Source organism: Salmo trutta, chromosome 37 (assembly GCF_901001165.1).
Source record: "Salmo trutta chromosome 37, fSalTru1.1, whole genome shotgun sequence".
NCBI lineage: Eukaryota > Metazoa > Chordata > Actinopteri > Salmoniformes > Salmonidae > Salmo > Salmo trutta.
In genome coordinates this window covers 2,650,798-2,673,076 of record NC_042993.1, presented here as the reverse complement: position 1 = coordinate 2,673,076, position 22,279 = coordinate 2,650,798, and the positions used below count along the sequence as shown (strand labels likewise).

General features: G+C 45.0%; 1 protein-coding gene across 1 annotated transcript; it reads left to right on the top strand.

Annotated features, from left to right (window-relative positions):
• Window positions 1-18,218: 18,218 nt before the first annotated feature.
• On the top strand, window positions 18,219-22,065 carry LOC115177299 (protein S100-A1-like). The gene is made up of 3 exons (XM_029737946.1): window positions 18,219-18,375; window positions 21,356-21,517; window positions 21,772-22,065. The coding sequence occupies exons 2-3, from the start codon at window positions 21,377-21,379 to the stop codon at window positions 21,934-21,936; spliced, it is 306 nt and encodes a 101-aa protein (XP_029593806.1). The 5' UTR covers window positions 18,219-18,375; window positions 21,356-21,376; the 3' UTR covers window positions 21,937-22,065.
• Window positions 22,066-22,279: the final 214 nt, after the last annotated feature.

The window sequence follows — 22,279 nt, the reverse complement described above, 5'->3', positions numbered from 1 at the left end:
TTCTATAATTATCCGCCGCCATTGTTGCAACACCTGTTACCAGTCTGTTCAACCTCTCTTTCGTATCGTCCGAGATCCCTAAAGATTGGAAAGCTGCCACGGTCATCTCCCTCTTCAAAAGGGGTGACACTCTTGACCCAAACTGTTACAGACCTATATCCATCCTGCCTTGCCTTTCTAAAGTCTTGAAAGCCAAGTTAATAAACAGATCACTGACCATTTCGAATCCCACCGTACCTTCTCCGCTGTGCAATCCGGTTTCTGAGCTGGTCACGGGTGCACCTCGGCCACGCTCAAGGTACTAATTGATATCATAACTGCCATTGATAAAAGACAGTACTGTGCAGCCGTCTTCATCGACCTGGCCAAGGCTTTCGACTCTGTCATTCACCGTATTCTTATCGGCAGACACAACAGCCTTGGTTTCTCAAATGACTGCCTCTCCTGGTTCACCAACTACTTCTCAGATAGAGTTCAGTGTGTCAAATCGGAGGGCCTGTTGTCCGGACCTCTGGCAGTCTCTATGGGGGTACCACAGGGTTTAATTCTCGGGCTTCTCTGTATATATCAATGATGTCACTCTTGCTGCGGGTGATTCCCTGATCCATCTCTATGCAGACGACACCATTCTGTATACATCTGGCTCTTCTTTGGACACTGTTAACAAACCTCCAAACGAGCTTCAATGCCATACAACACTCCTTCCGTGGCCTCTAACTGCTCTTAAATGCTAGTAAAACTAAATGCATCCTCTTCAACCGATTGCTGCCAGCACCTGCCCGCCCAACTAGCATCACTACTCTGGACGGTTCTGACTTAGAATATGTGGACAACTACAAATACCTAGGTGTCAGGCTAGACCGTAAACTCTCCTTCCAGACTCATATCAAATATCTCCAATCCAAAATTAAATCTAGAATCGGTTTCCTATTTCACAACAAAGCCTTCTTCACTCACACCGCCAAACATACCCTCGTAAAACTGACTATCCTACCGATCCTTGACTTCGGCGATGTCATTTACAAAATAGCCTCCAACACTCTACTCAGCAAACTGGATGCAGTCTATCACAGTGCCATCCGTTTTGTCACCAAAGCCCCATATACCACCCACCACTGCAACCTGTATGCTCTCGTCGGCTGGCCCTCGCAACATATTCGTCACCAGACCCACTGGCTCCAGGTCATCTATAAGTCTTTGCTAGGTAAAGCTCCACCTTATCTCAGCTCACTGGTCACGATAACAACACCGATCTGTAGCACGTGCTCCAGCAGGTATATCTCACTGGTCACCCCAAAGCCAGTCATCCCCTCCTTTGGCCGCCTTTTCTTCCAGTTCTCTGCTGCCAATTACTGGAACGAATTGCAAAAATCGCTGAAGTTGGAGACTTATATCTCCCTCACTAACTTTAAACATCAGCTATCTGAGCAGCTAATCGATTGCTGCAGCTGTACACACTGTACACACTGTAAATAGCCCACCCAATCTACCTACTTCATCCACATATTGTTTTTATTAACTTTTTTGCTCTTTTGCACACCAGTATTTCTACTTGCACATCATTCTGCACATCTATCACTCCAGTGTTCATTTGTTAAATTGTAATTACTTCGCTACTATGACCTATTTATTGCCTTACCGCCTCACGCCATTTGCACACACTGTATATAGACTTTTTTTTGTATTGTGTTATTGACTGTATGTTTGTTTATTCAATGTGTAACTCTGTGTTTGTGTCGCACTGCTTTGCTTTATCTTGGCCAGGTCGCAGTTGTAAATGAGAACTTGTTCTCAACTGGCCTACCTGGTTAAATAAAGGTGAAATAAAAAAAATATTTAAAAAAATCCTGTCGGGCTGTATCACAGCCTGGTACGGCAACTGGACCGCCTGCAACCGCAGGGCTCTCTAGAGGGTGGTGCGGTCTGCCCAATGCATCACCGGGGGCACACTGCCTGCCCTCCAGGACACCTACAGCACCCGATGTCAAAGGAAGGCCAAAAAGATCATCAAGGACATCAACCACCTGAACCACTGCCTGTTCACCCCGCTATCATCCAGAAGACAAGGTCAGTACAGGTGCATCAAAGCTGGGACCGAGAAACTGAGTCACTGAAGTCGCTGAACTTATTCACTGTCACTAGCCGGCCTCCACCCAGTACCCTGCCCTTAGTCACTGTCACTAGCCGGCTACCACCCAGTTACTCAACCCTGCACCTTAGAGGCTGCTGCCCTATGTACATGGAATCACTGGTCACATTAATAATGGAACACTGTTCACTTTAATAATGTTTACATACTGTTTTACTCAATTCATATGTATTGCTCATCGTAATATTTATTTCTTAATTCCATTATTTTACTTTGAGATTTGCGTGTATTGTTGTGAATTGAAAAATACTACTGCTGTCATAATTACAGCCGTGTTGAAGAGACCAAACTGCAGAAGGTGAAATGTAGATACTCATCTTTTTAATATATAAGAGCAAAGTATCCACGGAAAAAAACAATAAACAAAAACGACTAACAGGCTACGTACATACCAAAGACTAGCAGTGTTAGCACAACCACCCACAACACCAAGTGACAAAAATACTCCTAATTATATGACTCCCAATCAGAAACAACGATAACCAGCTGTCCCTGATCGGGAGCCACACAGACCCACATAGAAATACAACACCCAGAACACACAGACATACTCTGCCACGTCCTGACGAAAACTACACAACAACACCCTCTGCTGGTCAGGACGTGACAGTACCCCCCCTAAAGGTGCACACCCCGAATGCACCTAAAAAAAGAAACCACAAAATCCCCCAAAACCACAACAAAAACAAATACCCCCTAAACAATAAGGGAGGAGAGGGAGGGTGGCTGCCGTCAACGACGGCACTGTGCTACACCCTCCCTCCCCAACCCACCTATCCTGGAGGTGGCTCTGGTTCCGGCCTCCTGCCCTCCAGGTTGTAGGCAAACTCATTGGGGTCCGGGTCGTAGACAAACTCAATCCGTTGTGGATCGTGGGCAGGTTCCTTCATTTCCACGCTGTAGGCAGACTCATTCAATACACAGTTAGTCACATTCAGTTCTGAGTTGCAGGTAGACTCCTTCGGTTCCGGGTCATAGGCAGACTCCCTCGGTCCCGGGTCGCAGGCAGACCCCCTCGGTTCTGGGTCGCAGGCAGACCCCCTCGGTTCCGGGTCACAGGCAGACCCCCTCGGTTCCGGGTCGCAGGCAGACCCCTTCGGTTCCGGGTCGGGGTGCTGGTACAGGGCAAACTGGGCTGTGCAGGGGCCTGATGGTTGCCGTGCGTAGAGCGGGAGTAGGGTAGCCTGGTCCTAGGAGGTGTATCGGCGACCAGACGCGCTGCGCAGGCATCCTCCTACCAGGCTGGATGCCCACTCTAGCACGGCATCTGCGAGGGGCTGGAATGGCGCGCACCGGACTGTGCGTGCGTATGGGCGAGATAGTGCGCACCTCAGCGAAACACTGCGCCCTCCACTCCATACGCTCCTCCATGTACTTACGGGTAGCTGGCTTATGGCTCTTCCTAGGCCTAGCCAAACTACCCATGTGCCCCCCCAAACATTTTTTACTGGGGGTGCCTCTCCGGCTTCCTTGCCAGTCGTGTACCCCGGTAGCGTTCCCGGTCCTCACCAGCCTTTCTCCACGGGCCCTCTCCGGCCAGAATCTGTTCCCAAGTCCATTTCTCACGAGTGTCCATGTCGAAGTCTATTTCCTCAGAATAGTCTATATATTCAGCGTCCTGCTCCCTTTTCCGCTGCGTGGTCTTGTTGTGGTGGGTGGTTCAAAGACTAGCAGTGTTAGCACAACCACCCACAACCCCAAGTGACAAACATACTCCTGATTATATGACTCCCAATCAGGAACAACGATAACCAGCTGTCCCTGATCGGGAGCCACACAGACCCACATAGAAATACAACACCCAGAACACACATACACAGACATACTCTGCCACGTCCTGACCAAAACTTCACAACAACACCCTCTGCTGGTCAGGACGTGACAACTGCATTGTTGGAGTTGGAACGCAAGCATTACGCTACACCCGCAATAACATCTGCTAAATATGTGCATGTGACCTATACAGTTTTATTTTGATTTGATTTGAAACTTTTGGCTGTCTTTTTTAGTGGGTAAAAATAGGTTGTAATCTTATTGATCAACATATCAACCAAATATTACCCAATTCTCCACGTTGAAATGATGTGGCTGTAAACACTTACAAACTTAAACAAACTCATCAGGGAATACTTAACATTACATATTGAATGTCACACATAGCCTAATCTCTCATGGACAGATCTACGTAAACAATAACTGGTACCGTAGAATCTGTAGGAGGCTGAACGGGAAGTGTAGGATAATGAGCAGCAGTACTTCTGCTTTAGGGGTTTTTTCCTCACTGGCTATTTGGACAAATCACGATTTCACAGGTGTCAGCATCTTTCGAATTTTGAAGGGGAGGGGGTATTCTGCCCGTAACTTGCAAAAAGAGAGGGTGGATCTCCTCGTTCCGGTGTTCCGCCTCGTTCTAGTAAGCGAGCAGCTGAACAATTACCTGGGTTAACCAAGATAACACATATCCCGTTGATGCCTGTAATATTAACTCATGATACACAAACCTTTACTAAAAATTATTCAATTTATACTTTTGTGAGGGTGACTTTGTGGATGAATGTGTGTCAGTGTCTGTCTGTCTGCCTGTCTGCCTGTCTGTCTGTCTGCAGGTCTGTCTGCAACTGACTGTCTGTCTGCCTGTCTGCAGCTGTCTGTCTGTCTGTCTGCAGCTGTCTGTGGTTTACGATGACATCATCAATGTGTTGATTGTGGAGATCAAAATAATCCAAAACTCACCACTAGATGTCATGAGAACTCTTAAAGTACTACTTGTCCTCCATCTCTCATCCCTCTCCTTCCTCCCTCTCTTTCCTTCTTCCCTCAATGATGATATCGCTATGCCAAAGTTTGTTTGTTCATTTGGGCTATGACAGTCTATTACGAATCAGTCTGACAGTTTTTTTGACAGTATTTAAATCTCAAGACAGAATGGTCTGAAGTGACTGAAATGCATCAGAAAGGTATTGGGCAGTTCCAAAGATCATTAGGCAATAATGTTGTGTGATTTTCTGTGTAGAAAATAACATAAATTATTATCTTTTCCCCTCAGTCTGATTTATTGCCGGTCTTGCCAACTTGGTGCTAACGACTTGTGGACATAGTAAAGGGAAATAGTACGTACCTATGTGCAGGGTTGGGTAAGTTACTTTCTAAATGTAATCTCTTACAGTTACCTGTCCAAAATTGTAATCGGTAAGACAACTTTTGGATTACCCAAATTCAGTGACGTAATCTGATTACATTCCATTTAGATTACTTTCCCCTTAAGAGGCATTAGAAGAAGACAACATTTATGTTACCAACTGAACATCTAATGCAGGATAAATCAATGTTAAAGTTTACATAGCCTGCCAAATATGCATTTTAAGTTTTACTATATGGGTTGGACTTGGAAATATGGAACTATAGATTAGCCAAATTGTTTTACCTGGGCATGACCCCCAAACTAAGGACTTATTAGCCAGCCCTACTCCGTTGTTTATGATTTTGTTGTCAATGAGGACTGATTGGGCTCATTGATTCAAGTTGATAAATAAATGCTGCGCTCATGGAATGGCATGCTTTGCCAAGAGTGTGCAAAGCTGTCATCAAGGAAAAGGGTGGATACTTTGAAGAATCTAAAATATATTTGGATTTGTTTAATACTTTTTTGGTTACTACATGATTCCTTATGTGTTATTTCATAGTTCTGATGTCTTCACTATTATTCTACAGTAAATAGTAAAAATAAAGAAAAACACTTGAATGAGTAGGTGTGTCCAAGCTTTTGACTGGTACTGTATATATGATTTATATAGCAACTACAGATTGTCCCTTTAAGTCTATCAAACGTGTACAAGGTTGCACATGTGTCCATTAGGCCTATGGATGAGTTTTTTATCAGCATTAATTAGATTGAGCAATAAAAGCCCCACTTTTATTCCATAGGCTTGGAACCGCACTATGCAACTGTTGATAGAGCGCATTTTCATTGATTGATAGGCAGCTTACTTCTTGAATTCAACCTTTGTTGGGTTCAAATACACAGATTTAATTTGATAACAGCCATCCACAGCAACCACAATCCGTAAGGCGCAAATAGCTAAATGAGAGAGCAGCAGTGTGATTCACATCAATGCGCTATGTAGATATCAATAATAAGTGATATCCATATCGCTGTAAACTACATCGCACCAGTCGTCCTTACCTCCAACAGCAGCTTGACTGTAGCCAACAAAAGCCTATTCCTGCTCTTTTCCCGCAATACATTTGTCACAAGGGTCGTTGAATGGAGACCAAGGCACAGCGTGGATAGTGCTCATTCTTTGTATTTAATGAAATCACTTTAACAACCAACAACAGTCCCGTCAGGTACACTAGACTAAACGGAGAACAACCACGCACAACACCCCATGAAAAACAGGCTGCCTAAGTATGGCTTCCAATCAGAAACAACGATAGACAGCTGCCTCTGATTGGAAACCATACCTGGCCACAACATAGAAAATGACAACATAGAATGACACTCTAGACAACCCACATAGAAAACATGAAACCCAAAACACATAGACAAAACACCCCCTGTCACGCCCTGACCAATCTACAAGGGAAAAATAACCTCATACCAGGGTCAGGACGTGACAGTACCCCCCCAAAGGTGCAGACACCGACTGCACCCAAACCAAAAAAAACAACAACAACAACCCCAAACACAAAGGGAGGGCAGGGAGGGTGACAACAGTCTATGGCGGCTCATGTGCTCCACCCAGAACCTTCCTCTTCTCCTGATCCTCCAGCAACGCAGGTGGTTCTGGCTCAGGGCGTAACCTCCATTCCGCCCGCAGATCCCTCCGCTTCTGTAACATAGGCCTGTGGATCAGTAGGGGAGGAATCAGACTGTAGATCCTTACCGGAATCACTGTGCTGTAGACCACTGCTGGAGGTTCCGACTTCCAAGCCGCCGCTGGAGGATCTAGGCTGCAGGCCGCCGCTGAGGGCTCTGGGCTGCAGACCGCCGCTGAGGGCTCTGGGCTGCAGACCGCCGCTGAGGGCTCTGGGCTGCAGACCGCCGCTGAGGGCTCTGGGCTGCAGACCGCCGCTGAGGGCTCTGGGCTGCAGACCGCCGCTGAGGGTTCTGGGCTGCAGACCGCCGCTGAAGGCTCTGGGCTGCGGAGCGTCGCTGGAGGGCCCGGGCTGAGGAGAGAGGTACTCGGGCTGAGGGGCGTCGCTGGAGGCCCCGGGCTGAGGGGCGTAGCTGGAGGCCCCGGGCTGAAGGGCGTAGCTGGAGGCTCCGGGCTGAGGGGCGTAGCTGGAGGCTCCGGGCTGAGGAGCGCCGCTGAAGGCTTCAGGCTGACAGGCTGAGGAGCATCGCTGGAGGCTTCGGGCTGCCTGGGAGGGTGGGGCGCTCTGTAGGAAGAGTGCACGGAGCAGGCACCGGACGTACTGGGCCATGGAGGCTTACTGGAGGTCTGGCGCTTAGGGCTAGCACAACCCGTCCTGGCTCGATGCTGGCTCTAGCCCGGCAAGGGCGGAGCGCTGGCACAGGATGAACTGGGCTGTGCTGGGGAATGCGGGGTACCGTGCGTGGAGCAGGCGTAGGATATCCTGGGCCGAAGAGCCGCACTGGAGGCCAGATACGTTGAGCTGGCGCACTTTTCCCTGGCTGCTGGCCAACTCTCGCACGGCAAAGTTGAGGAGCTTGTATCGACCGCACCGGACTGTGAGTGCGTGTGGGCGACATAGTGCGCATCACTCCATACTGCATTGCTCACCCCTTTGCGCGCCTGCTCCGCCGTCCCCTTTCCGCCAGTACCTCTCTCCGGAATCTAGCGTCGTGCTCCGCGCTTGACTCCCCGACTGGCTCTGGTTTACTCCATGGCTCTCTCCGAAATGTCCGGGAAGTTAGATCAGGGCTCCCCCCTGACCTCGCCAAGCTCCCCGTATGCCCCCCAAATTTTTGTTTGGGGGGGCTGCCTCTTCGCCTCCCCTGTTGGAGGATACAGCGCCTCATAATACCGTCGCTCCCTCTTGGCTTCTTCCAATTCCTCCTTCGGGCGACAATACTCCCCAGCCTGGCTCCAGGGACCCTTCCCCTCCAGGACTTCTTCCCACGTCCACGACTCCAGGTATCTCCTCTCACGATGCTTGGTCCTTTTACGGTGGGTGGTTCTGTCATAGGGGTCGTTGAATGGAGACCAAGGCACAGCGTGGATAGTGCTCATTCTTTGTATTTAATGAAATCACTTTAACAACAAAATTACCAACAACAGTCCCGTCAGGTACACTAGACTAAACGAAGAACAACCACCCACAAAACCCCATGAAAAACAGGCTGCCTAAGTATGGCTTCCAATCAGAGACAACGATAGACAGCTGCCTCTGATTGGAAACCATACCTGGCCACAACATAGAAAATGACAACATAGAATGACACTCTAGACAGAAAACCCAAAACACATAGACAAAACACCCCCCTGTCACGCCCTGACCAATCTACTAGGGAAAAATGACCTCATACCAGGGTCAGGACGTGACAACATCAAACACATTTGGTGTGTCGTCGTAGTGGTCTCTGACTTGTTGTCAGACTCGCTCAGGTGGAACAAACTTAAACTTGCGCTTTTTTTGTGTGTAATGCATTCCCAAAGTAGTCAAGACTATCGACAAAGAGCTTGGCTAATGAGACCTCTTTGAAATAAATCTTAATCACCAAAGCTTTATTAAAATATCAAGTTTGGGAGCAGAAAAACAATGAGTGGACATCCCTATTGTCACATCCTGACCAGCAGAGGGAGTAATGGTGTAGTATTTTGGTCAGGACGTGGCAGAAGAAGTTTGTATGGGTTGTCTAGTATGTCTGTTTCTGGGTTAGTCTTGTGACTCCTGATCAGGAACAGCTGGGGATTGTTGTTCCTGATTGGGAGTCATATATTTAGGAGTATGTTTGTCACTTGGGTTTGTGGGTGGTTGTGCTAACACTGCTAGTCTTTTGTTTGTACGTAGCCTGTTAGCCTGTCGCGAGTTCGTGTTTATTGTTTTCCTGTGTATGCTTTGCTCTTCTATATAAAAAAGATGAGTATCCACATTCCGTCTGCAGTTTGGTCCATTCAACACGGCTTCAACTATTGTGACACCTATTTATATATGTATTGTACATTATTTTATATATGTATTGTACATTATTTTATATATTTATTTTATATATGTATTCTACATTATTTTATATGTATTCTACATTATTTTATATGTATTCTACATTATTTTATATGTATTCTACATTATTTTAGGCAGCTCCTGTTGTCATTTTGGATGTGCATAAAACCCCTGGTAGTGAAATAGGAAAACCGGAAGAATTTGGGTTGTAAAAGTATCTAAAATGTTTTGCCATTGCATTATTGATATAAATGATCATGGGATTGGGGTAGGAGAGAAAAAAAACATGGGATATTTATAATGGTCCCCATTTTGCATGGAGAGCTCTCAGCTCTGTCTACATGTGGTCCCCATTCTGCATGGAGAGCTCTCAGCTCTGTCTATATATGGTCCCCATTCTGTATGGAGATCTCTCAGCTCTGTCTATATATGGTCCCCATTCTGCATGTAGAGCTCTCAGCTCTGTCTATATATGGTCCCCATTCTGTATGGAGAGCTCTCAGCTCTGTCTATATATGGTCCCCATTCTGCATGTAGAGCTCTCAGCTCTGTTTATATATGGTCCCCATTCTGCATGGAGAGCTCTCAGCTCTGTTTATATATGGTCCCCATTCTGCATGTAGAGCTCTCAGCTCTGTTTATATATGGTCCCCATTCTGCATGGAGAGCTCTCAGCTCTGTTTATATATGGTCCCCATTCTACATGGAGAGCTCTCAGCTCTGTTTATATATGGTCCCCATTCTGTATGGAGAACTCTCAGCTCTGTTTATATATGGTCCCCATTCTGCATGTAGAGCTCTCAGCTCTGTTTATATATGGTCCCCATTCTGTATGGAGAGCTCTCAGCTCTGTCTATATATGGTCCCCATTCTGTATGGAGAGCTCTCAGCTCTGTTTATATATGGTCCCCATTCTGTATGGAGAGCTCTCAGCTCTGTCTATATATGGTCCCCATTCTGTATGGAGAACTCTCAGCTCTGTTTATATATGGTCCCCATTCCGCATGGAGAGCTCTCAGCTCTGTCTATATATGGTCCCCATTCTGTATGGAGAACTCTCAGCTCTGTCTATATATGGTCCCCATTCTGCATGTAGAGCTCTCAGCTCTGTTTATATATGGTCCCCATTCTGTATGGAGAGCTCTCAGCTCTGTTTATATATGGTCCCCATTCTGTATGGAGAGCTCTCAGCTCTGTCTATATATGGTCCCCATTCTGTATGGAGAGCTCTCAGCTCTGTCTATATATGGTCCCCATTCTGCATGGAGAGCTCTCAGCTCTGTTTATATATGGTCCCATTCTGTATGGAGAGCTCTCAGCTCTGTTTATATATGGTCCCATTCTGCATGTAGAGCTCTCAGCTCTGTTTATATATTGTCCCATTCTACATGGAGAGCTCTCAGCTCTGTTTATATATGGTCCCCATTCTGCATGGAGAGCTCTCAGCTCTGTTTATATATGGTCCCCATTCTGTATGGAGAGCTCTCAGCTCTGTTTATATATGGTCCCCATTCTACATGGAGAGCTCTCAGCTCTGTTTATATATGGTCCCATTCTGCATGGAGAGCTCTCAGCTCTGTTTATATATTGTCCCATTCTACATGGAGAGCTCTCAGCTCTGTTTATATATTGTCCCATTCTACATGGAGAGCTCTCAGCTCTGTTTATATATGGTCCCCATTCTGTATGGAGAGCTCTCAGCTCTGTTTATATATGGTCCCCATTCTGCATGTAGAGCTCTCAGCTCTGTTTATATATGGTCCCCATTCTGTATGGAGAACTCTCAGCTCTGTTTATATATGGTCCCCATTCTGCATGTAGAGCTCTCAGCTCTGTTTATATATGGTCCCATTCTGTATGGAGAGCTCTCAGCTCTGTTTATATATGGACCCCATTCTGCATTGAGAGCTCTCAGCTCTGTTTATATATGGTCCCCATTCTGCATGTAGAGCTCTCAGCTCTGTTTATATATTGTCCCCATTCTGCATGTAGAGCTCTCAGCTCTGTTTTGTAACTGTTGCGCTCATGATATGCTCCAGCAGACCCACCCCTCCAACCACAGGCACATGGAGTGATCCAGACAAAACCGTCAGGACCTCCCATCCCAGCTGCCCCAGTCCGTAAGAGAAGCAGGGAGGGTGGGGAGGAACCTCAGGCCTCCACATACTCCAAGAGGCGCAGGGATGAACGCTCTTACACAATCCACAGGATGTCCCCAGGCACTGAAATTACTTTGAAATTGATATGCAATTTGTCATGCTTGATACCTTTACTAATGAGTTTACTGATAATTTAGAGTTACTTTAGTAAGAATTTAAATACATATGTTTCTTGTTCTTTAACACTTGAGTGTTGTAATACAATCACATACAGTAGGCTAGTTATTGTGTATTTTGTAGAATGAAAGAAAGGTATAAAATAGCCTCCAACACTCTACTCAACAAATTGGATGCAGTCTATCACAGTGCCATCCGTTTTGTCACCAAAGCCCCATACATTACCCACCACTGCGACCTGTACTGTCTCGTTGGTTGGCCCTCGCTTCATACTCGTCGCCAAACCCACTGACTACAGGTTATCTACAAGTCTCTGCTAGGTAAAGCCCCGCCTTATCTCAGCTCACTGGTCACCATAGCAGCACCCACTAGTAGCACGCGCTCCAGCAGGTATATCTCACTGGTCACCCCCAAAGCCAATTCCTCCTATGGTCGTCTTTCCTTCCAGTTCTCTGCTGCCAATGACTGGAACGAACTGCAAAAATCTCTGAAGCTGGAGACTCATACCTCCCTCACTAGCTTTAATCACCAGCTGTCAGAGCAGCTCACAGATCCGCGCACCTGTACATTGCCCATCTGCAAACAGCCCATCTATCTACCTATCTCATCCCCATACTGTATTTATTTATTTATCTTGCTCCTTTGCACCCCAGTATCTCTACTTGCACATTCATCTTCTGCACATCTACCATTCCAGTGTTTAATTGATATATTGTAATTACTTCACCACCATGGCCTATTTATTGCCTTAACTCCCTTATCTTACCTCATTTGCACTCACTGTATATAGACTTTTTGTTTTCTTTTGTTCTACTGTATTATTGACTGTTTGTTTGTTTATTCCATGTGTAACTCTGTGTTGTTGTATGTGTCAAATTGCTATGTTTTATCTTGGCCAGGTCGCAGTTGTAAATGAGAACTTGTTCTCAACTAGTCTACCTGGTTAAATAAAGGTGAAATAAATAAATAAATAAAAAATAAGTCAATAATATCTGGATATAGAAAGAGGTAAGGGGCAGCCCATCACTGCAGTGGGATACATCAGGGTCAATAGTGTTTCTAGGTAGTCTTAAACAAATCTACTTTGAAACAAAAGTACACACCTAACACACATGGTTATGGGCTTGTGTATAGAGTTAAAACGTATTCCATTTTGAGTTTGCATCCCTATATTACACTTTTTATACATCATAGAAGACTGAAATATAACAACACTGTTTGACATAGAAACACCAGACTTTCTGTGTTTTAATATGTATTTATTTATTATCAATTATGAAATGATGAAAATTATTAATATCGTTCCAGCCATGAGACCACTAGCGGGCGCTTTTGATCATTTGACTGCAGGAAAGGCTACTTATACTACTGTACATAACACAGACCCAGAAGAGGGAGAGTCTATTGACTATCAGGAAAGGCTACTTATACTACTGTACATAACACAGACCCAGAAGAGGGAGAGTCTATTGACTATCAGGAAAGGCTACTTATACTACTGTACGTAACACAGACCCAGAAGAGGGAGAGTCTATTGACTATCAGGAAAGGCTACTTATACTACTGTACATAACACAGACCCAGAAGAGGGAGAGTCTATTGACTATCAGGAAAGGCTACTTATACTACTGTACATAACACAGACCCAGAAGAGGGAGAGTCTATTGACTATCAGGAAAGGCTACTTATACTACTGTACGTAACACAGACCCAGAAGAGGGAGAGTCTATTGACTATCAGTGACTGGCTGTTATGTTATATATTATTTTTTTATTTAAACTTTATTTAAGTAGGCAAGTCAGTTAAGAACAAATTCTTATTTACCATGACGGCCAACTAAATGCTGGGGAGCAATAGAACATCAGCTTGGAATATCCATCACGTGTGTCAGAAGAACACATGCTTTGCCTTTTACTTACACCCAGGTTTCTTCTTCTGGTCAGGAGGACTACTGTGTACTGTATTAAACTGATGATGCCAAACACCAATATACAGCCAACTCCTGATAAGTGTGCTTAGTGCATTGCAGTTTACCAATCTTCATTTTGGAGATTGAACAATCTTTATCCTCTCTGGGGTAGGGGGCAGTATTTTGACGTTTGGATGACAAACGAGCCCAAAGTAAACTGCCTGTTATTCAGGCTGTCGTGTCTTTGGGCACCATTAAATGAAGACATGTTTATCAAAATAACTCCCTGTAATTATTATCACGCGATTAAACTGATTAATCGTTTAACTGTAATTAACTAGGAGATCGGGGCACCAAGGAAAATATTCAGATTACAAAGTTATAATTTTCCTAATATAACTTTCCTATATTATAACATTATATATTATATTATATTATAGGCCGATTATCTTCTGGTTTAAATGGTGTATTTTACCTCGCGTCCAGTCTCATTCCAAACGTCGTAAATTGTTGTATCTGCACGAACCCAGACTTTAGTAAAAGTCATCCATACATCAATTGTCTTAAAATCATTTATTTACTAAACTAAGTAATTCACAGAAAGCATACAAACAGTTGGTTATCGTTACAAAGCATTGGTGGAGTAATGTGCCCTAGTGGGCTAAACAGGCATGGCGGCCTGTTAAACAAATAAGGGGGTTGGCGGCAGCGGAGAAGGCACACAGAGTTGATAAATATTAACAATTGATATGCTAATCCTTTGCACATGAACGCTCACTCATTCGGGAACAATTGCAATCAATATATATTTATGCTCAGTGTGTTGTCGGGATCCTCGTTGGAGTTTTTGTTCTGTTGGAGAGTTTTGTCCTCGTTCTCTCTCTCTCGGTTAGAATGGATCTTTCAAAGCGACATCCATTAATGTCATTATAGAATGGATGTTTCGTCGGTCTTCGCGTTCGATGATATCGAGTACTTAGCTGCAGACTAATAATTAATATCAAAGACTTGTTCTTATTCAGTCGGTATCGATAGTCTAAAAGTTAACCACGTGGTGTAGTTAACTTTCAGGAGAGGAATTGGATGGTCAAACCTATTGGCCAACTCGTAATGGAGGGGAGGCCTGGTCTGATGAAAGAAAATCAGGGTGGGGGTTTTATACGTGAACATAGAACAGGCTTGTCACATGACGCCTGGTCCTGTCTGTGTCCCTGGGGGCGTGCCGATGACTGATTTAAGCTTTGAACAGAAATACATTCTATCACATTAACATCAGTACATAGCATCTCAACGTATTCCAAATAGCTTTATCCTTATTAATACATTTTATACAACCATTTAGATGCAAGTCCCATAGCTGAGGCTATTATATAAACAGTATTATGGTAATATGGCTATATTGTCTCTTCTGAGTATCACAAAATTGTACCAAGCGGACCAGTTCGAGCTGGATTCTTCACTGATCTTTTATACCTTCTCCAGAACATAAATGTCATTCGGTTCCCCAATTCTGTGAGTTGGAAGAATTTCCTTTGTCTCTCTATGAAACTCCTCTGTGTCTCAACTGGGCCATGCGGCAGGACATTCTCCTTTAGAATTTTACGACCCCTTCACACAGGGCCTGGGTGGGGGGAGGTAGGTTGGGGGATGGTGCAAGGGGGAGGGGGTCAACTGTCCTCCCTGTATTCAAAGAGGGCAACGTCATGACAAGGCCCAGAAGCTAGGATATGCATGTTCATGGTAGTATTGGATAGAAAACACTCTGAAGTTTCTAAAACTGTTAAAATAATGTCTGTGAGTATAACAGAACTGGTATGTCAGGCAAAAACCCGAGGAAAATCCATCCCGGAAGTGGGATTTTTTTGATGTGAGTTGTTTTCCATTGAATGCCTATTGACTATGTAATGGGTTAGGGCCCAGAATGCAGTTCCTATGGCTTCCACTACATGTCAACAGTCTTTAGACATTGTTTCAGGCTTGTATTCTGAAAAATTAGGAAGAATGAGACCATTTTGTAAGTGGACTGTAGAATGAAGCAGAGCTGGTTTGTGCGCATGACCGATTGCGTGCCCTTCATTGTTTTTCCTTTTTATTGACTATGCTGTTGTCCGGTTGAAATATTATCGATTATTTAGACAATTGACAACCTGAGGATTAATTATAAACATAGTTTGACATGTTTTGACAAACTTTATCGGTACTATTAGGATGTATTCGTCTGCATGTTTTGACCGCCTTGGAGCCAGTGGATTACTGAACAAAACGCACAAACAAAACAGAGTTTTTGGGATATGAAGAGGGACTTTATCGAACAAAACAAACATTTATTGTGTAGCTGGGACTCTTGTGACTGCAACCATATGAAGATCTTCAAAGGTAAGTGATTAATTTTATTGCTATTTCTGACTTTTGTAATTCCTTTTTTTGTAATTCCTGGTATGCTTTCACCGTAAAGCCTTTTTGAAATCTGACAAAGTGGCTGGATTAACAAGAAGTTCATCTTTAAGCCGATGTATAACACTTGTATTTTTTATGAATGTTTATTATGACTATTTCTGTATTTTCAATTTGGCGCTCTGCAATTTCACCGGATGTTGGCCCAGAGAGGTTATGCGACTGTGTTGCTTTTTATCTGTATCTGTTTGTGCCAGTTAAATGCACACATTCATGACCGTCTCAAAGCCAATGCTAGGCCAACATTCGGAGTTGAGTCCGGAGTGGCTGATGTGACTTTTCCTGTTTTTCTGCATGTTTCAGCCTGCATGAGAGAGTTATGCTCTCATCTCTCTCTCTGTTCTCTGTATGGTGATGCCAAGCTGACTGTAATAGAATATAGTAGATACTGATCTGCTTGACTGTTCCATAACACACAGGGAGTGGTAGGCCACTGTGTGCTGAGGCAGAGTGTAACGTCGGGAAGCAAGTACAGGGAGTGACTTTAATAATAAATAACACAAGGAACAAAACAAGAAACACAAGTAGCGTACAGACATGAAACACTGAAACAGAAACAATAACACCTGGGGAAGGAACCAATGGGAGGGACAGATATAGGGCAGGTAATCAGGGAGGTGATGGAGTCAGGTGAGTCTGATGAGGCGTTGGTGCACCTAACCATGGTGACAGGTGTGTGTAATGATGAGCAGACTGGCGACCTCGAACGCCAGAGAGGGAGTATATGTGACAAAATGGCATTTAATTCAAGAAACTTCATCTCATCCTCTTCATCCATAGAACTATTCTTCCAAACCTACTAGTGTGTTGTCACATCCTGACCAGTATAGAGGATATTTTGTTATTGTAGTTTGGTCAGGACGTGGCAGAAGGTAGTGGATTTATGTATTACGGGGTTTGTTGGTCACTGGTTTATGTTTGTATTTCTATGGGTATGTTCTAGGTTAGTTTTTCTATGTGTAGGTTGGGTGCTGGACTCTCAATTGGAGGCAGGTGTTTCTAGTTGCCTCTGATTGGGCGTCTCTGGCTGTGCCAGCCGGGCGCAGCAAGAATCACCGCCAGCCGGGCGAAGTCAGGGTCGCCCACCAGTCCTCCGACGCGGCCAGGAGCGCCACCTAAGTGGGCGATGCCGAGGGTGGAGCCGCCTCCGATATAGGTGGGTTGGGGAGGGGGGGTGTAGCACAGTGCCGTTGTTGACGGCAGCCACCCTCCCTTCCCTCCCTGTAGTTTAGGGGGATTTTTCTGTTTGTTTTGGGGTTTTCTGTGTTTTGTGTAGGTGCATCCGGAGTCTGCACCTTTGGGGGGGGGGGGGGGGGGGGGTACTGTCACGTCCTGACCAGTATAGAGGATATTTTGTTATTGTAGTTTGGTCAGGACGTGGCAGAGGGTAGTTGATTTATGTATTATGGGGTTTGTTGGTCACTGGTTTATGTTTGTATTTCTATGGGTATGTTCTAGGTTAGTTTTTCTATGTGTAGGTTGGGTGCTGGACTCTCAATTGGAGGCAGGTGTTTCTAGTTGCCTCTGATTGGGAGTCCTATAAGTAGGTGTGTGTTTTGTTTGTCACTTGTGGGTAGTTATTTGTTAGCACTGCTTTTGTTGAGCCTGCTACTCTGTTCCTGTCGTTAGTTTGTTTATTGTTTTTTCGTGGTGTTCTCATTGTTATAATAAAGATGTTGAGCACGCAACCCGCTGCGCCTTAGTCCCGTTCTATCTTCCACGACAGCTGTTACATGTGTACTCTTGTCACCCCTCTCTCTGTCTGTGTTCAGCATCATTTGTATAGATTCAGCATTATTGGTATATATTCAGCGTCATTTGTATATATTCAGCATCGCTGGTTTAGGTTCAGCATCATTGGTATAGATTTAGCATCATTGGTAAATATTCAACATCATTGGAATATATTCAGCATCATTGGTATAGATTGAGCATCATTGGTATAGATTCAGCATCATTGGTATAGATTTGTGTGAATGAGATTATTGAGTTCTCAGTGTGTTAATGCGATAAGAAAAACATTCCAGGTGATCAATGTCTATATTATCATGTTGAATTCAAAGATGAGAGGAGTCAAAGACATCAAGTCTAAACTCTAACCTCCTCTCTCCTCTTTCTCCCTCCCTCCATCATCACTCCATCCCTCCCTCCCTCCCTCCCTCCCTCCCTCCCTCCCTCCCTCCCTCCCTCCCCCCCCCCCCCCCCCCCCCCCCCCCCACACACACACACACACACACACACACACACACACACACACACACACACACACACACACACACACACACCTCCACTATAGGCTACACACACTCACAATTAGGCAGGCGTTATGTTCTCTATAAATTCTCTGTCTTTATAAAATCTTTCTCACACCTGTTGCGCAGTAGATTCAGCATCAGTGGTATATTTTCAGCTGTACGCTACTTCCCCACCCTGTTCTGTTAGCGTCTCTCCTCTGTTTGGTAAGTAACCATTTTTCACTTATTCTACTATTACTATTGGTGTCTTTGGTTTAATGGAGTAGGTTATCTAGTGTAATAAACAGGCTCAAACAACTGTAATAACTGTTTCCAAGTGTGACTAGCTACTGATCTGTCTCGTCTGGTAAACTTGTAGGCTATAATGTTCATTAGTCTTCGCTTGATTTGATTCAAAAATCTGTTATTCTATGGTTTGTTATGCAGGATGATGGGCCATACTATTTACTGATTAAGACATAATGTAGTCTATCTATAGGAAGACCTTTGAACATTGAAGCAATGTTTTTGTTTTAGAACTCTATTAGGCCTACAAACGTTTTTCTCAGCCGGTCCAAGTCATTTTATAGGCATTATTACTCACCAATTATCATCAGCTTGATTTCTTTACACTGAACTGTTGCAAAACCCTTTCCTCTCCTGTCACACCCCTCTCCATCCCCAAATCCCCAAACTTTCACACTTATGATGATGTGTCACATGGTCAAGCTATGACAGAGGTTATTTAACCTTTTTTTAACTAGACAAGTCAGTTAAGAACAAATTCTTATTTACGATGACGGCCTACCCCGGGTCCAACCTGGTTAAAGGACAATCTACACAGCTAGAGATGTTGGATATTCCTAAAGAAATGGGGAGGCACCAAAAGAAAAGGAGGAGTCTGAGGTAGAGGGAATGTGTAAAGGAGTGGAAGATGACAGGTTAAATGTCACTAAGTAACAGACTGTGCTTTCAGAGACAAAGAAAGCCAACTCCCATCCTCCCTAAATGTGCATTGTTAATTAGTTTGCTTCAAAGGAATAGTTTGCTATTAGTCAGCATATTAGTGCGATCTATCAGGTATGAAGGGAAGACCCAGGTGCAGACCACGTCGAATAAACAATAGTTGCAAACAGGGGCAGGCAAAAAACAGGTCAAGGCAGGCAGGGGTCAGAAAACCAGAGGTGGGGCAACGGTATCGGACGGCAGGCAGGCTCAAGGTCAGGGTAAGGCAGAGATCGGTAATCCTGAGGGGGGCAGAGGTACAGATTGACAGGCAGGCTCAGGGACAAGCAGAGTGGTCAGGCAGGCTGGCTCGGAGTCAGGACAGGCAAGGGTCAAAACCGGGAGGGCGAGAAAAGAGAGACTAGGAAAAATCAGGAGCTGAGACACAAAATTTTGGTTGACTTGAACAAGCAAGACAAACTGGCACAGACAGACAGAAAACACAGGTATAAATACACAGGGGATAAATGGGGAAGATGGGCGACACCTGGAGGGGGGTGGAGACAATCACAAAGACAGGTGAAACAGATCAGGGTGTGACACCATCAAGACACTCACTGTACTGAGCATGTATCAAATCAAATCAAATTTTTGTCACATGCGCCGAATACAACAGGTGTAGGTAGATCTTACAGTGAAATGGTTACTCACGAGCCCCTAACCAACAATGCAGTTTAAAAAAAATGAGAATAAGAAATAAAAGTAACAAGTAATTAAAGAGCAGCAGTAAAATAACAATAGTGAGACTATATACAGGGGGGTACCGGTACAGAGTCAATGTGCTGAGGCACCGGTTAGTCGAAGTAATATGTACATGTAGGTAGAGTTATTAAAGTGACTTTTGAGGAGCTGATGACCAATGCCAAATCTTTTCAGTCTCCTGAGGGGGAATAGGTTTTGTCAAGCCCTCTTCACGACTGTCTTGGAGTACTTGGACCATGTTAGTTTGTTGGTGATGTGGACACCAAGGAACTTGAAGCACTCAACCTTCTCCACTGCAGCCCCTTCGATGAGAATGGGGGCGTGCTCGGTCCCCTTATTCCTGTAGTCAACAATCATCTCATTTGTCTTGATCACGTTGAGGGAGAGGTTGTTGTCCTGGCACCACGCGGCCAGGTCTCTGACCTCCTCCCTATAAGCTGTCTCGTTGTTCTCGGTGATCAGGACTACTACTGTTGTGTCATCGGAAAACTTAATGATGGTGTTGTAGTCGTACCTGGCCATGCAGTCACGAGTGAACAGGGAGTACAGGGGGGACTGAGCACACTGCCCTGATGGGGCCCCTGTGTTGAGGATCAGCGTGGCGGATGTGTTGTTACCTACCGTTACCACCTGTGGGCGGCCCGTCAGGAAGTCCAGGATCCAATTGCAGAGGGAGGTGTTTAGTCCCAGAGTCCTTAGCTTATTGATGAGCTATGAGCTCGCTATGGTGTTGAACGCTGAGCTGTAGTCAATGAATAGTATTCTCACATAGGTGTTCCTTTTCTAGGTGGGAAAGGGCAGTGTGGAGTGCAATTGGGATTGCATCATCTGTGGATCTGTTAGGGTGGTATGCAAATTGGAGTGGGTCTAGGGTTTCTGGGATGATGTTGTTGATGTGAGCCATGACCAGGCTTTCAAAGCACTTTCATGGCTACAGACGTGAGTGCTACTGGTCGGTAGTCATTTAGACAGGTTACCTTAATGTTCTTGGGCACAAGGACTGTGGTGGTCTGCTTAAAACATGTTGTTATTACAGACTCGGACAGGGAGTGGTTGAAAATGTCAGTGAAGACACTTGCTAGTTGGTCAGCACATGCTCGCAGTGCACGTGCTGGTAATCCATCTGGCCCGGCGGCCTTGTGAATGTTGACCTGTTAAAAGGTCTTACTCATCGGATACGGAGATCGTGATCACACAGTCGTCCGGAACAGCTGGTGCTCTCATGCATGTTTCAGGGTTATTTGCCTCGAAGCGAGCATAGAAGTAGTTTAGCTCGTCTAGTTGGCTCGTGTCACCGTGCTTCCCTTTGTAGCCTGTAATGGTTTGCAAACCCTGCCACATCCGGCGAGTGTCAGAGCCGGTTTAGTACGACTCAATCTTAGTCTTAATCTTTATCTACCACTGTAATTTACACCCCCCTCCTCCCTCTGTCCCCTCCCATCTCCCCCTTCTCTCTCTCTCCCCTCCCATCTCCCCCCTCCCTCTCTCCATTCCTCAGTGTATCCTTCTCTCTGCAGCCATGCCGTCTCAGTTGGAGAGATCCATGCAGTCCCTGATCACGGTGTTCCATCGCTATGCCGACAAGGACGGTGACTATAACAGACTGAGCAAAAAGGAGCTGAAAGAACTCATGCAGACAGAACTGGGCAGCTTCCTGAAGATACCATAGATATCCCTCTCTCTCTTTCTCTCTCTCTCTTTTCTATCCCTCTGTTTTTATCTCACTGTCCCTCAACACTTTCTCTGTCTTTCTCATCTCAAGCTCTTTCCCTCTCATTCTAATTTCTCTCTCTCACTTTATTAGAATAAAGAGTATCCAAAGTCAATCTAATCTCCCCTCCCATCTCTCTCTTTCTCTCTCGCTCTCTCTCTTACTCATTCTCTTCATCTCCTCCATCTCTCCTTCCCTCTCAGTCCCAGAAGGACCCAGCCGCCATAGACACGATCATGAAGAATCTGGACCAGAATGGTGATGGGAAGGTGAGCTTCGAGGAGTTTGCCTCTCTGGTGGTGGACCTCTCCATCGCCTGTGAACAGATCTACCAGCTCCACATCATGAAGGCTGCCGCTAAGAAGTGAAGGAGGACAGGACAAGGAGAAGCAGAGATGGATGTTTTTCTCTGTGTCATTTTGCTTTTCTAGACGTCAAATAAGTAATTTTATAAATAAGTCTTACTGTTGTGAATAAACAGTGGCTTTCCCACTCTGTATCTCTGTTTGTCACATTTGTTTGACGTGTGTCTGTCTGTTGTATTTGGCCTGTAATTTGTCCCATAAGTGTAAGACAGAATAGACTGTGCCAGTCACTTCTCAGTTCAGTATTGCCACAACTACATAGTAAACCTTGGCGCAAAGCCTTTCTAGATCCTATGCTAAAACGACTATAAATTCCCACTGGGCACAAACTGGTTAAATCAACGTT

Excerpts from the sequence above, each read along its gene's own strand:
- LOC115177299 (XM_029737946.1), top strand. The coding sequence starts at position 21,377 with ATGCCGTCTCAGTTGGAGAGATCCATGCAGTCCCTGATCACGGTGTTC. Across the intron at positions 21,518-21,771 it reads AACTGGGCAGCTTCCTGAAG|TCCCAGAAGGACCCAGCCGC; the intron begins ATACCATAGATA and ends CTTCCCTCTCAG.